This window comes from Cnephaeus nilssonii (assembly GCF_951640355.1).
Source record: "Cnephaeus nilssonii genome assembly, chromosome: 1".
NCBI lineage: Eukaryota > Metazoa > Chordata > Mammalia > Chiroptera > Vespertilionidae > Cnephaeus > Cnephaeus nilssonii.
Genome location: NC_137072.1, coordinates 88135159 through 88149011, shown reverse-complemented (window position 1 = coordinate 88149011; position 13853 = coordinate 88135159). Strand labels below are relative to the sequence as shown.

The following is a 13853-nucleotide window of genomic DNA, read 5'->3' as shown; positions in this document are numbered from 1 at the left end:
CTTAGCGAATGTTATGTCCAAAGCAGACCTCACGTGTCTTATTCCCAGACCTGATGGTCCCAGTGGCTCCATTTCGGTCAATGCACGCTCCTTCCAAAAGAACCAACTCAACAGTTAAGTCTTTGATTTCTCCTCCCTCATCTCCAATTATCACTGACCAAAGAATAATTACAGAATGCTTTCTACCTGTGCCAGCAGTACGCAAAAGGTGAAGAATATCTGATAAAAATCTACTGGGGAAGAGTGATGTATAAATGGATCCATTTATAGCCTGTTAATTGCTGTTATTAAAATATAAAGAAAACACTGTAAGAACCCAAAGGATGGAATAATTAGCACTTCCTTGGGGGTTGGAGGGAGGGGGGCGTCAGAAAAGCTCAGCCAGGAGGTGGTATTTGAGGTCGGACTTGAAGGATACTTCAGTTCAGTCAATTCAGGGTTTGCAAGGAAGAGAAACAGGGAGGGAGGCAGCTCCAGGGAGAAGGGAAGTGGGAGTCTGAGGGGCCTGGCCTGCTGGGGGGACAATGGGATGCCAAGTGCCACGGGAATGGAGCTTGTCAGTGAAGCACATCTCTGACCAAGAGCAACAGCGTTGCCACGCGCTACGCATGGCTCTGTGACTTCCCACACATCCTCACGGCCTGAGGCTCATTTCCCACGGCTAGTCCATCGAATTCGTTGGCACCATTCTCACTACCAGCATTAGAATGACACAGTGCCATCGCTATCCATGTTCAGCCACTAAGTTCTATATACAAATCTACCAGTTGCCTGGTTTAAATTCTTACTGAGAAAGGGCAGAAAGAAGATCATAGTGCTTCATGGTTTCAGCCAAGGTATCAATCGCAGATTCCAACGTGAGAAGAAGCTCAATCACAAATCCCTAGAAAAAAGGGCAGACTCTAATTAATTATGCTCTGGAAAACAGAAATTGCATTGGACTTCCCAAGGAGATTTAAAAATAGAACAAACTCCACATTAACATTATAAAGTGATTAAACTCTTAAGCAACATGATCTTGCTGATTGATGAAAACTCATCAAATTAATGGCATAAAATGATTATAATGGCACCACAAACTGCTTATGCTAGAGATCTAAGAGCCATCCTTGCTTCTTTCTATGATATTTAAACTGAATCTATCAACAAGTCTTGAAAATACTACTTTTAATATATCTTAAATATGACCCTTTTTCTCTATCTCCACAGGTTCCCTTAATCTAAGCCCGTGGTCGGCAAAATGCGGCTCACAAGCCACATGCGGCTCTTTGGCCCCTTGAGTGTGGCTCTTCCACAAAATACCACGGCCTGGGCGAGTCTATTTTGAAGAAGTGGCGTTAGAAGAAGTTTAAAAAATTTGGCTCTCAAAAGAAATTTCAATCTGTACTGTTGATATTTGGCTCTGTTGACTGATGAGTTTGCCGACCACTGATCTAAGCTATCACCACACTTGAGCGTGGACTCTTACAGTAGTCTCTTACCTGACCCTCCTCGCTTCACTCTAGTTCCGCTGAGGTCTCTACCCAGCCCCCAGAGCAAGTCTTTGGAAAGCTAATCTATCCATCACGCTCCTCTCAAACCTTTGAGTGGCTTCCCATCAGTTCAGAGTAAAACCCTACCTCTCACATGATCTAGCCCCGCCTACCCCATCAATCTCCTGCCTTTAGATACCACCATCCAACACACTCTAGAGCAGCGGTCGCCAGCCGGTGGTCTGTGAGGTCCGAAAGGTTGGCGACCGCTGCTCTAGAGCCATGGGTTTGCTTGACGGTCTTCAAAAAAAAAAAAAAAAAAAAAAGCCTATTGCTTCTGCCTCAGGGCCTCTGCACTTGTCTATTTCCCTCGCCAGAAAGGTTCTTCCCCAGATTACCACAGGATTCACTTCTGAAGTATGGGTTCAAAAATCACCTCCGTAGATGATCACATAAAAAATCACTCCCTCTTGCCCTGACTGGTGTGACTCAGTGGTTACAGTGCCGGCCCATGGACCGAAGGGTCTCGGGTTTGATTCCCAGTCAGGGCATGTATGGAAGGCAACCTATTGATATTTCTCTCTCTTATATCGATGTTTCTCTTTCTCCTTTCCTCTCTCTCTAGAATCAATGAAGAAAAACAAACATATCCTCCGGTAAGGATTAAAAAAAAAAAATTACTCCCTCCTTCCCATCACTCTTTAACCCTTTACCTTATTATTATCATAGCATTGCTAAGTAAAATTATGTTGTATATTATTGGTGGATTATAGGCTTATTTCCCCCAATAGAATGTGAGCTCCAGAATGCCAGGACCTTTGTCTTACTCACTGCCGTATCCTCAGTGTCCTGAATGGTGAAATAAAGACTTAAGTTCTCTACTGCAATATTTCACTCAATGTATCTTAAACAAATGAAATTCAACATTCCATTTCAAATTTAACTTCTTATCTTTTTTACCTGCTTATCTCTAATGTCCAGGGATGTGTGTGTGTGTGTGTAAAGGTAAAGCTTTCTCCGGTAGGCACTAAAGTTATTAAAGATTAATCACAAACCTTTGTTAACATCCGACATGAATAATTCTGTATGACCATGATCTTGCCCTACCTGCAGCGACCTGTATTTGGCACTAAGTCCTTGACTGCGAGCAGACGGTCAATGGCTGCGGCACGAATTTAATGAAATACCTGCGCCTCTTCTCCTGGATCCCCCACCGTTTCTACGAGTCTGGAGAGAACGTCAGAGAGCGTAGCTGCAGAAAGAGGCTGCTTTAGGGCCCTGAAAATCTGAAAGGACCGCCCAGCGTAGTGTCGGGAAGAACAGGAAAGTGCTGTCTGCAGAGCGACTTCGCTAAGATGATGCTCCAAATGAACTGCTTCTGTGAAAAGAGAGGCGGCAAGTTGGTGGCTCCTGTTTTACAGAACAGAATGCAGGGCTACAGCCAGAGGCTCGCCGTTTGCAGCCCAGTGCCGGCACCGTACCTGGCAAGCCGGACAGCGCCCCCACGCTATGAGCCAGTGCCTTTTCACCCCACCTGCGTGTAGGTGGCTCCTCTTTCTAATCTTCAGGGACGTAACCCTGGAGAACAGGGTTTCTCACCTCAGCACTACTGACATGTCGGCCAGGTAAGTCTTTGCTGTGCCGTGTTCATCGTGCAGCAGCCTCCCTGGCCTCCACCCAACCACACGCCAGGACTAACCACTTGCCCCTGCCCCGCACTGTGACAAAAATGTCTGCAGACATTGCCAGATGTCCTGAGGGACAAGAGGACCCCCAGGTGAGAACCACTGCTTCAGACACCTACTTTTAAAAAAATTAATCTTTATTGTTGAAAATATTACAGTTGTTTCCCCTTTTTTCTCCATGGACCCCCTCCACCCTGCTCCTGCCTCCCCAAGGCCTTCCCACACTTTTACTATAACTTTCAGAATGTGTTACATTTTTAGATCATAGAAGCCAATACCTGTATAAAACATTTATTTTTGTCACCCCTACATATGTTCTTTAATGTAATTTTTTCTATTACACAATCTCTCTATATAAAAGCCTAAGTGACCTTTACGACCGGATGACCGGCTGGTAGCTATGATGCGCACTGACCACCAGGGGGCAGATGCTCAATGCAGGAGCTGCCCCCTGGTGGTCAGTGTGCTCCCACAGCCAACCTCCCGCGGTCCCTCCCCTCAGCTGGCTGGCCCCGATCGGGACTGGGTGAGACGGCCCCGACCTTGGCCAGGCTGAGGAACCCCACCCGTGCACGAATTCGTGCACCGGGCCTCTAGTTGTATTATAATTTTATGATGCCATCATACACGAAACTAAGCACCCCAAAATGTCCCAAGTACCTTTATTTTTAAGGAGTAACTGAACTTATCTCCAAAGAAAAACAAATCTGTGTTATCACTAATAAGTAAAAAAAGAAAACCTGCCTAAAACTTTGTATTTTAAGCATAATCGATATGTCCACTTTTTGCTAAACGTTATCAGAAGTTTTGAGATCACATGAAAATATCTCACGGAAGGGAGAGACTCTCTCAAACCCTGAAAGGTACCTGCGCTGGACTGCTTGAAAACAGATACCACGTGTTTCAGGAACACGGCCAGCTGCTCAGCACTCTTGATGCTGGGGTTCCTGGCAGACACGTCCTCATGGTTCCACAGGGGCCCTCTTTTTCTGAAAACAGAGGACGATAGGTGTAATTCCCTTGGTTTTTAACTCACATTAACAGCTTTATTCAGACTGGCCTAACGTACACCTCTGCAATGAGAAAGGGTCATGCTTGAGTACATCCAATAAGCGTGTCACGGTCACACGCCTCCTATCACTGTCTATGCACATGGATAAGCTATGAGCCGTGCAGGGAGCGGGGAGAGCCAGGTCAGGCAGCGCTGCAGTCTCCCGTCGTTACAGCCAAATTCTCTCTCGGGCAGCAGGAAAAGAGGACAAGTTTTGCCAAGCGAGAAGAGTACTGGTCGCTGCGTCTGTGTTACGGGCCAATACATTATGTCTGTAGAGGCTAGACGGCACTTTAGATTGCAATGCAAGACACTCATTAACTAGTGAAAGCCACGGGGAACGTTTAGGACGGAATCACGTCCTGTTGATTCGTCCTTTATATATGTTTTTTTTATTCTCAAGGCCACCGACCTGATTAATAAGGGTCACGCCCAAAATGCCCTGAAAACCTTCTCTGTGGCCACGCTGCCTTCAGGCCCTGCCATCCCACACACCGCGAAGAGGCCGACTACCTCCCACCCTCCCCATTCAGCTCAAAGGTTTTCAACAACGGCTTCTTCTCGGAAAGATAAAAGATCTGTAACCCATGGCCGAGGCGTCAGGGCCCTCCAGGTTGCATTCTCCCGAGCTTTCTCGTCTAGAAACTCCCTTTCCTCGGCGTTACAGCCGGACTGGATTACAGCCTGTTGCCCATTGCCCCCAAGATGTTGCTCCTGCTGTGGAATACCACCAGCCCGTTCCTCCCCTTCTCAGTTTCTTCTTTACGTACAGTGCCTGGCAAAGAGTGCACCGCAAATAAATACTTGATGGCTGACTGGTGAAGTAGCTAATGCAAGTGGCATAGGTAATACTTAGATAATACAGCATTCTCTTTGGGGACTTGGTCTCCGGGCACAATTAGGGCCCTCCTTGGGTACGACAGTGTGAACGCAAAAGAAGAATGCCTTGGTGCGCCATAATCTTATTAATGTTGGACAATACAGACCGGTGTATTTCCAAGCAACGGCACCCCAGGAAACAATAGGGCTCTCTGCCTCTGACAAATGGAGGAACAACTTCGCCCACACGTGCTGCCGGGTGGTAAGCGGTGTCACGGTTACCTTGAGGTAATGAATTCCATGAGGGTCTTGACTTTTCCGTCCTGCTCTACTGAGATGTCAACCTCGTTGAGGACAGTGGTGTGCAGATGGGAAATGGCTGAGCTGTTGTTTCCTAAGCTGATACTAGAAGAGGTAGAACTGGAGCTAAGCCCTGAGTCAGTCATAGGGGAGGGCTGGTAATCAGGTATAAAATCACTAACGCCTGCTGGAAGAGAAAGGCGGGCATGAATACCAAGCATAAGAAAACCTCACACAGTATCTACGGAACCGAACTATCATTCCTGACAGACTATCTGGCATGCGTGAGAGGCTCCACGCTCCTTCTGTTGGAGTTTTTGGGTAAGCATTATTGCATAGCCTCTTACTAACTTAACCGTTTGTATTTACTGTGCAGCCCTCTGCTGCCATCTGCTGACAAAAGGTGAAAGTGGCATTTCCCCAATATTTCAGTGTGTTTCCTCAACATTTATTACTACTAGTAAGTCAGTCACATTTCTCTGATGTGAACTGATTTTTAATTTGTTATGGAAAGTACTCTATACTTTCTGATTCATTTTACTTAAAGGAATACAATTTTAAAGTCTATTTGTAATATTTATATTATGTCAATTATTAAGAAATATTAAAGGATATTACTAAGGATCATCTTTAGAAAATGGCAAAAGAAGCCTTAAGAACAAACACTTTTTAAATAAAGAAGCTTTAACATAAAAAGGCAGTAAACTTCATTCTATGCATCTTTTAATCATAGTTTTAAAAGGTGAATAAGTTTCTTAATAATTGTTGTTTTACTAGGTATAGGGTTATATAACACAGTTTTAACTTACAAAGTAATTTTATTTCAGTTTTTAAAAAAATTATTTTCTAGATCATCTATTATTAACCTAAGGACACTGATACTGATACATGGAATAAATAAGTTATGGCTATTAGGAAAGAAGTATAACTTTCAAAGTAAAAAAATAATTCACATCAACAGTGAAATAAATTTTGTATTAGATTTTCATTAATTTGAACCTCATTACTTTAAAATGTGTGATTTGAAACTTAATATAAACTTCAAAATGTGTAACATTGTATTTTTTAATTAATTAATTTATTTATCATTAGTTATGGATATAAAGTTTTATAAAGATGTCTGACCAGGTGATACAATAAAAATGTATAACATTTTAAATGCAGTAAATATAATCAAGTGAATAAAAAAAAATTTAATGTCTTCCTTTGTCAATATTTCAGATCTTGACATTAGGAGGGATCTAATAAAGTTCAACGTATTTTTGATGACCAGTGCTTAGTAAATTAAGCACTCTTTCATTGTATCTTCAACTTACATGTTCAGAACTTAACATTTCTATGACAGCCCGACCAGTGTGGCTCATTGGTATGAATCAGGAGGCCGCGGCTCAATTACCAGTAGGGGGTGTGCAAGAGGCAGCCTGTCAATGATTCTCTCTCATCACTGATATTTCTCTCCCTCTCCCATCCTCTCTGAAATCAGTAACAACACATTTAAAAAAAAAAATTTCTATGGCAAAGATACTTAAAAGCAATGCAGACTCAAATATTCCAAACTAATTCCTTCTTTTACTGGTCAATACAAAATGACAATGGTACTTAACATAATAGAACTACATTTTAAAAAATGTACTCCAGTATTTCAACTTTTATTTACTTGTTTTTCTCTACTGCACAATTTCAAATTAATGAAGTACGATTCCACCTTCAAATTATACATTTAAAGCAAATACCTGTGAAGGTATAATCTACGTGTGCAATCTGCCTGACGGTAAGCACCCTGGGTTCATTACACTCCTTGTTCCTGAGGAGGACGGAAGCAGCAGTTCGGATGTTACTGTTGGGTCCCATCACTATTAGTAAGTGCAGAAGCAGGCGCTTACAATGTTCATACACCTCAGGGTGGCAGTGGTCAAACCCTGAAAGGAAGAGTAGAAAATAATCATCAGTCAAGACAAATAATGAGCATTCTTGCTACCAAATTAATATTTTAAAGAAATGCAGAAATCGTGTATTTTGTGGGTCCAGTCAGCATTCTCAGTGGCTGAGCATCGACCTATGAACCAGGAGGTCATGGCTTGATTCCCAGTCAGGGCACAAGCCTGGGTTGCGGGCTCGATCCCCAGTGTGGGGTGTGCAGGAGGCAGCCGATCAATGATTCTCTGTCATCGTTGATGTTTCTATCTCTCTCTGCCTCTCCCTTCCTCTCTGAAATCAATAAAAGTATTAAAAAAAATATTTTGTGGAAGATGGTACACTACATAAAAGTTTTTTATTGGCCTAGAGTTTGTGCACAATAGCCTACTGCCCTACTGAAATGGGGGAGAATCCAGGTAAGTTTTCAATGAGTTTTATGTGTAAAATGTAGTGATCTTAGAAATGATTACTCCGTTACATAACACTAGATGTAAATGAATTTTAAAAAAGGCAAATATCTTCTGTGCCTAGCACACAACAGAAAATCATTAGATGCTTGATTACCAAAGGAATGCGGTAATACATTTATGCATGTGCACATCTGGAAAACTTGGAAGACGGCTATCTTGACACCCATCTTACAAGCATGAAAGGCATGTCCATGTCATGGAGCCCAATGTTTGTTGCACAAGGCGCAGTTTCACCTGTAATAATCAGACTAGGCTGCCCACCAGCCAAGTCTTTTGGGAAACACTTAGAACCCATTTTAATTTTCCATTTACTCTGAAAGTTTCCAACCCCAGAGGTAAATTACTTTTACTTTTGCCACAGCTACAGAATTATTCCTGCGAGGGGGCCTGTGTGTGTGTGTGTGTGTGTGTGTGTGTGTGTGTGTGTGTGCAGTGGGAGGGGCCAGAGGTGAGGAAAGGGGGCAGACTTGTCTGTGGTTAAAAGAGAGGCTAAAGAAGAACCCCACCAGACCACGAGAATCACAGGGAAAAGTGTCATGGAAATGGCACAGAAAAAAAATAGAAACAAACACATTGAAACTTCGTTAAGTCATACCGCCTTTCAGTTATCACACAAACATAAAACGAAGGAGTTAGGGTCAAATTATGTATTACCTATAAAAATTGCATGAAGAAGAAGATGGAGGTAGCTTCCCCATTCAACCTTCACACTATGATCAATGATCAGGTCAGTCAAAAGGATCACTGCTATGTTACACCTATGACAAATAAGAGTATTATTAAGGTTTCACTAGAGTAAACCTAGAGAAAATCATATGCAAATCACTTGAAGACTTTAACATTGTATTTTGTGGGGGGGGAAAAACAACAACAACAAAAAACAACTTCTCAAGAAAAAGAGAGGAAAAGGAATTCAGCCGAAGAAACTGTTAAGTGACAATTTTAGGAAAAACAAAAACAAAACCATCTGCTAAGGCCTCCTTCAAGTCAAGGGCCATGTTTTCTTCATCTGCAACCCTAAGACCTGGCACACTGCTTGCCACATAGTAGGTGTTCAATGCGTGTTTGGTGCATCAATAAGTTTTCAAAGAATGTAGTAACTGTTCTCCTGCGATTCCGTTAGGTAAAGTTCAGTTTAACTCAACTCAAAGTAACCGTGCCTACCACCATAAAAATCGTACTTTTCCGATGTAGTAACTGGGTCCCAGAAAGGTCAAGTAACTATGCCAGACACCCAGAAAGAGCAGCAGCACGCGTAGATTTCATAATACTAATGGCATACAGTCAGAATGATGAGTTTTTAGATTTCTTAAAACCTAAGCACACTGAGCTCATTTGTGGCGGTATCTAAAGGAAGAAGGCTGCTTGTATCCTGTGCTGTCCGATGGCATCGAGAAAGCCGACAGTGTTAAGCAGAATTTGGCTCGTATGAAATAGGAATGACGCTGTAGTCCACCTGTGAAGAGGTAATCCAGGTGATGACGTTTCAGGCAAGTAATCCACCAGTGGTGACCAGCAGCCTCCAGCTGGTGGGAAGGGCAGTGGCTCTCCTTGATTATGCTCCATCACTTTCAGTCGCCAATTAGAATAAAGTGGCATTGAGTCACCTATCAAAATAAAATGATCTCATTTTCTACACCATCTATTTTCTGCCAATATAAGCAAACTCTAGTAAGACACCAACTATTTATAGCATTGGAAAGTGATCAGAACAATTTCCCACGCTTTTGACATTTGCTGGCTAGGAAAGACCTGGGGTACAGGTATTCTCAAATTAAGCAAGTCAGAGAGAGAAAGAGATACCAGTCGAGGTTGTGGCCTTCATGTCAAAGCGAAACTACAGTAGCAGTTTCTTATGGCTCCATAATGGATGCCCAAGCCATGGAACCACATGACAGGTGAAGCTGCCTCGGTAACAGGGCCTTCTGGTAAGTTGCTCAATTCTAAATTTCCTGAGAGAGGGCCAACAAAAACCCGTCGGAAAAGGAAATCCGCTCTGCACCGGGGGGGCTGCAGGGTGTGATAGAAAGTGCCATCGGGAAATGTGAGTTCTGTGTGACGTGGGTAAGTCACTTAACCTCTCTGGACCTCAGTTTCCATCCTGTGCAAAATGAGGAGATTGGACCCGACCGTCTTCAGGGCCCCTTCCCAGTCTGAAGGCTTGTGCTTCCATTCTACCCTACCCTAGTGTCACGGTGAACTCGGGTAGATTGCTCACTTTGCAATTGCAAGGGAGAACTCGAATAAAACAGGATTCCAGGGAGAAAGAGCACCTGATCAAAAAAGCAGCCTGTTGTCAGTGTCTGCTCCATGATGCTCTTTGAGAACTATTTTTTTTAAAGTTCCTTGATTTATCTACAGGGAACCTGGGCTTTTAAAACAAATATTCCCCACTTATGCTGTCTCTTAAAATCAAGACATTTCAGATTATGTTGGAACACCACTAGTGGCAGTTAAATACTCTTCTTAAAAACAAGTTACTGGAAAAAGAGATTAGCATTAATATAATTAATAATACACCTCACCATTGTAATTATATATAAAAAAGAGAACATTTTGAATGTATTACTTTTTTCTTCTTCATAAGATCCTCCAGAGCTGCTACTGTATCGAGATTCTAGTCTGTGATGTTGACGATTTAAGTGACTGTTTAGTCCGCTGTAGATGTCTAGGTGCACGTAGCTAGGGGAAGGATCATTGCAGTTAGTCACGGCTCACGGGAAAACGGTATCTGTACGCTACGTTACACTCTCTATGCTTCAAAGAGAACACAGTACACAGAATATGAATGGAAGTTTACCAGGATAACGTATTAATTTTCACCTCACAAGCCAAAAGCTTAAGCTTTTAAGTCAATTGTTTCTACCTGAAGATTTTTCTTAAATTGTTGTGCTAGTATTATGTTCTGGTGAAACCTGTTTTATAGGAAACAGGCAGAGTAAACATCCACTGAGAAAAGTTTAAAAATGTAAACAACACAAACAAAACAGTCACTGACCACACTCCACCAGTCCATCCCTGAGAGAACAGAAAAGGGTCTGGCACATCAGCATCTTTACTGTTGAAACCGTCCATGTGGAAAATTCCCAAAATGGCAATGTATTTTTTCACTAGAATTCTGACCCAATGAATACCCATCCCAATGCAGAGATGGCCGATTACCCCAACGACACTCAGTGACGGTCCCACTGAGAGGCTGAGAAAGAACAGGCAAATGCTTACCTCTCTTCAGTGTTCTCTTTCATGGGCTTGTTATCAAGATTGCCTTCTGAGGGAGCTACCATGGTATTGCTACTGGAAGTAGTTCCTGTAATCAGAAATAAAACAGTATCTGTGCATTTAAAACCTGTAATAACTCAATAGGAGAAAAAAAACCCCATCAAATTATAGATGTCAAAACTCCAGTAAAATGAGAGCAAAGGAATTGTTAAAAAGGAATGTACTCATAGTGACCAAGAAGGAAAGAAGACAATAGCAATAGGATGCTGAAAAACAAATGGACAAGAAGTAAATTAAGTGTTAAGAAGGCTGAGTCCTAAGATGGTAGTTAAGGAAACCAAGAAGCTTCCATACCTATATTGTTGAATCTCCAAAAAGTCTCAGAAATTAGTGGCATCAAGTACCGCTGGAAGTAAGGATTGAAGGTGGTGCTAAAAATGGCAGAATTGGGCCTGCCAGTGTGGCCCAGTGATTGAGCGTCAACCTATGAACCAGGGGTCACGGTTGGATTCCTGGTCAGGGCACAAGCCTGGGTTGCAGGCTTGATCCCCAGTAGGAGGCATGCAGGAGGCAGCTGATCAATGATTCTCTCTCATCATTGATGTTTCTAACTCTCTATCCCTTTCCCTTCATCTCACTATAAAAAAAGAACAAAAAGAAAAAAGGGCAGAATAGGTTGAAAATCTATTGCAGAAGTAGTTGGACCCCAAGATCTATCCCCTTCCCTCTTATAACTGGGTGGCTGTCTCTTTCCACATCCAGAAATCTTTTCTGATGAGACTAAGTCAGAAGATTTCTGGACTAGGACACCATGTCCAATTGAGGGAGAAAGTATTTCACTGAGAATAGGGGCATTACATAAAAATACACATACTAAAATTTGAGACTGTACCCCCTGAAATCTTCTCACCCCATGGGCTTCCAGAAGGTTATGTTGTGTGTATCTATGGATTATATGTATATGTGTGTGTGTGTGCGCGCACACACACACACACACACACAACCCTACACCCTCTACTGTAGGCATGTGACTAGTAGAGTTTTGTCTGGGAAACTAGGTTAGTCCAAGAGAAAAGTCCCAGAGACACTTGCATCAGTGAGATCATTGTACAACAAATGACCAAGTCAACAAGTTCCATATATACCTACAGAACATCCAGTCAACTCTTTTATACTCCACTCTTTATGAAAAGACCAACCTAGAATCGGTAGGCTTTTGAGGAAAGCTTTTACTAAGACAAATCAAAACAAACAGTAATACAGAGAAAATAGGAACTTATGCTGGGAGGAGAAAACTTTATCAGATATAGAAGTGGATAGTTCAACTATGAAACATGAACAGAGTGTTAGTAAATAAATTCTAATAAAAAACACACACCACGTCTTTGGAATTAAAAACATTCTAGCAGATATGGAAAATTCAATAGAAGATTATTAGAAATCCTTAAGAAAGTAGAACAAAAGGCTGAGATAAAAATAGATGACAAAAAATAAATTTCAAAGATATAAAAGATTTCCAATTATACAGATAGTGTTATAATGAACAGGCCAAAAACATTTAATACAAACTGAGTGTTTATAAACAAAGAGTTTCATAAAAATTTAACCTACAATATCCCAGATGTTATAATCAATTTTCACTGGAAGTTACTCCCTCGGGGACTTTGTATTTTCAATTCAAAATATTATAATAACTGTAATATATATATGGATAGATATACTCACTCACAAAATTGGACACTATGTACAATATATGCTCAAATAATGAAAAATAAAATTACAGTGTAATTTCAATTGTGTTTTCTATATTGAACATTAATTATATTCATTAAAATGAATATAAGGATATATAAATCTATATTCTGGTTCTGAATAAGTATATAAATGTTTCCCTCTATAATACTAAGAATCTTTAGATTGTCAAATTTCTTGAGTCATATGAGGATTTACAAAATCTTGTCAAGCTAATTACCATACATGACTCATGTTTGCTTTTATTTTCATGATGTTTAAAGCAAACGCTTGCTAAAATGAACAATTAGGTAAAGCCTCTCTTTTGTGACGGAGTAGCCAGTTGTAACTTCTCACCTGAGGTGACAGAAGGGACTTTGTAGCTGGACGTGATGCGGTAATACGGGGGGTTATCCATGTGCGTGACTCCTGCACTGACGGGGTCGGTCAGCTGCAGCTCACTCACCAGCTCTTCCAGCAACTGCATTGTCTTGTCTCTACCTAAATATACAACAACTTTCTTCACCTGTCACAGGGAGGCCATTCAGAAAAGAAAAATCAAAATCTTTACTTCATAAACCTGTCTTGAGACAAATTTTATAAGTTCCATTTTACGTGGTAGATCAATAAGCACAATTAAAATTGAATATAACATTGATCAGCAATAAAACACCGATTAATCAGCTTTATAAATACTATCCTCCCTCCAACCCTCAACATTGTATCTTATTAAAATGATCTCAATATATTGTTTAACTAGAGGCCTGGTGCACAAATTCGTGCACAGGTGGGGATCCTCGGGGTGGCCTGCAGGGATTGGGCCGAAACCCACAGTCCAACACTGCCTGCAGCTCCTACCTGCCACTCCTGCTCATCCCGGCCCCAACGTGCCTGCCGTGGGCTGGCGCCCAATCAGTCCCAATCGGGAGAGGCTTGCGCTGCCACAGCAGTGCTCACCAACCATGAGCCCTGCGTCTGGTGCCCTCCCAAGGGTAGTGGCCTGTGGGATTGGGCTGAAACCAGCTCTCCGACATCCCCCGAGGGGTCCCGGATTGCGAGAGGGCGCAGGCCAGGGTGAGTAACCCCACTGGTGCACTATCGGGGTGGGGAGGGACCGCGGGAGGGCTCCAGGGCATGTCCAGCTCATCTTGCTCAGTCCTGATTGGCCGGACCCCAGTAGCAAGCTAAC

General features: G+C 42.2%; 1 protein-coding gene across 11 annotated transcripts in view; it reads right to left on the bottom strand.

Moving 5' to 3' along the window:
• FRYL (FRY like transcription coactivator) overlaps nt 1-13853 on the bottom strand; it is a 245723-nt gene that overhangs the window by 48988 nt on the left and 182882 nt on the right. For 9 of the 11 annotated variants that reach the window (XM_079771144.1, XM_079771136.1, XM_079771138.1 and 6 more), the window contains 10 exons: nt 13022-13190; nt 10937-11021; nt 10284-10396; nt 9171-9321; nt 8369-8472; nt 7061-7246; nt 5310-5514; nt 4025-4146; nt 2660-2850; nt 789-883 (listed from right to left, as the gene is read on the bottom strand). In XM_079771144.1, the coding sequence (XP_079627270.1) occupies nt 789-883; nt 2660-2850; nt 4025-4146; nt 5310-5514; nt 7061-7246; nt 8369-8472; nt 9171-9321; nt 10284-10396; nt 10937-11021; nt 13022-13190 (1421 nt within the window). The remainder of the gene's footprint in view (nt 1-788; nt 884-2659; nt 2851-4024; nt 4147-5309; nt 5515-7060; nt 7247-8368; nt 8473-9170; nt 9322-10283; nt 10397-10936; nt 11022-13021; nt 13191-13853) is intronic. The other 2 variants (XM_079771135.1, XM_079771140.1) reach the window with 1 other exon arrangement.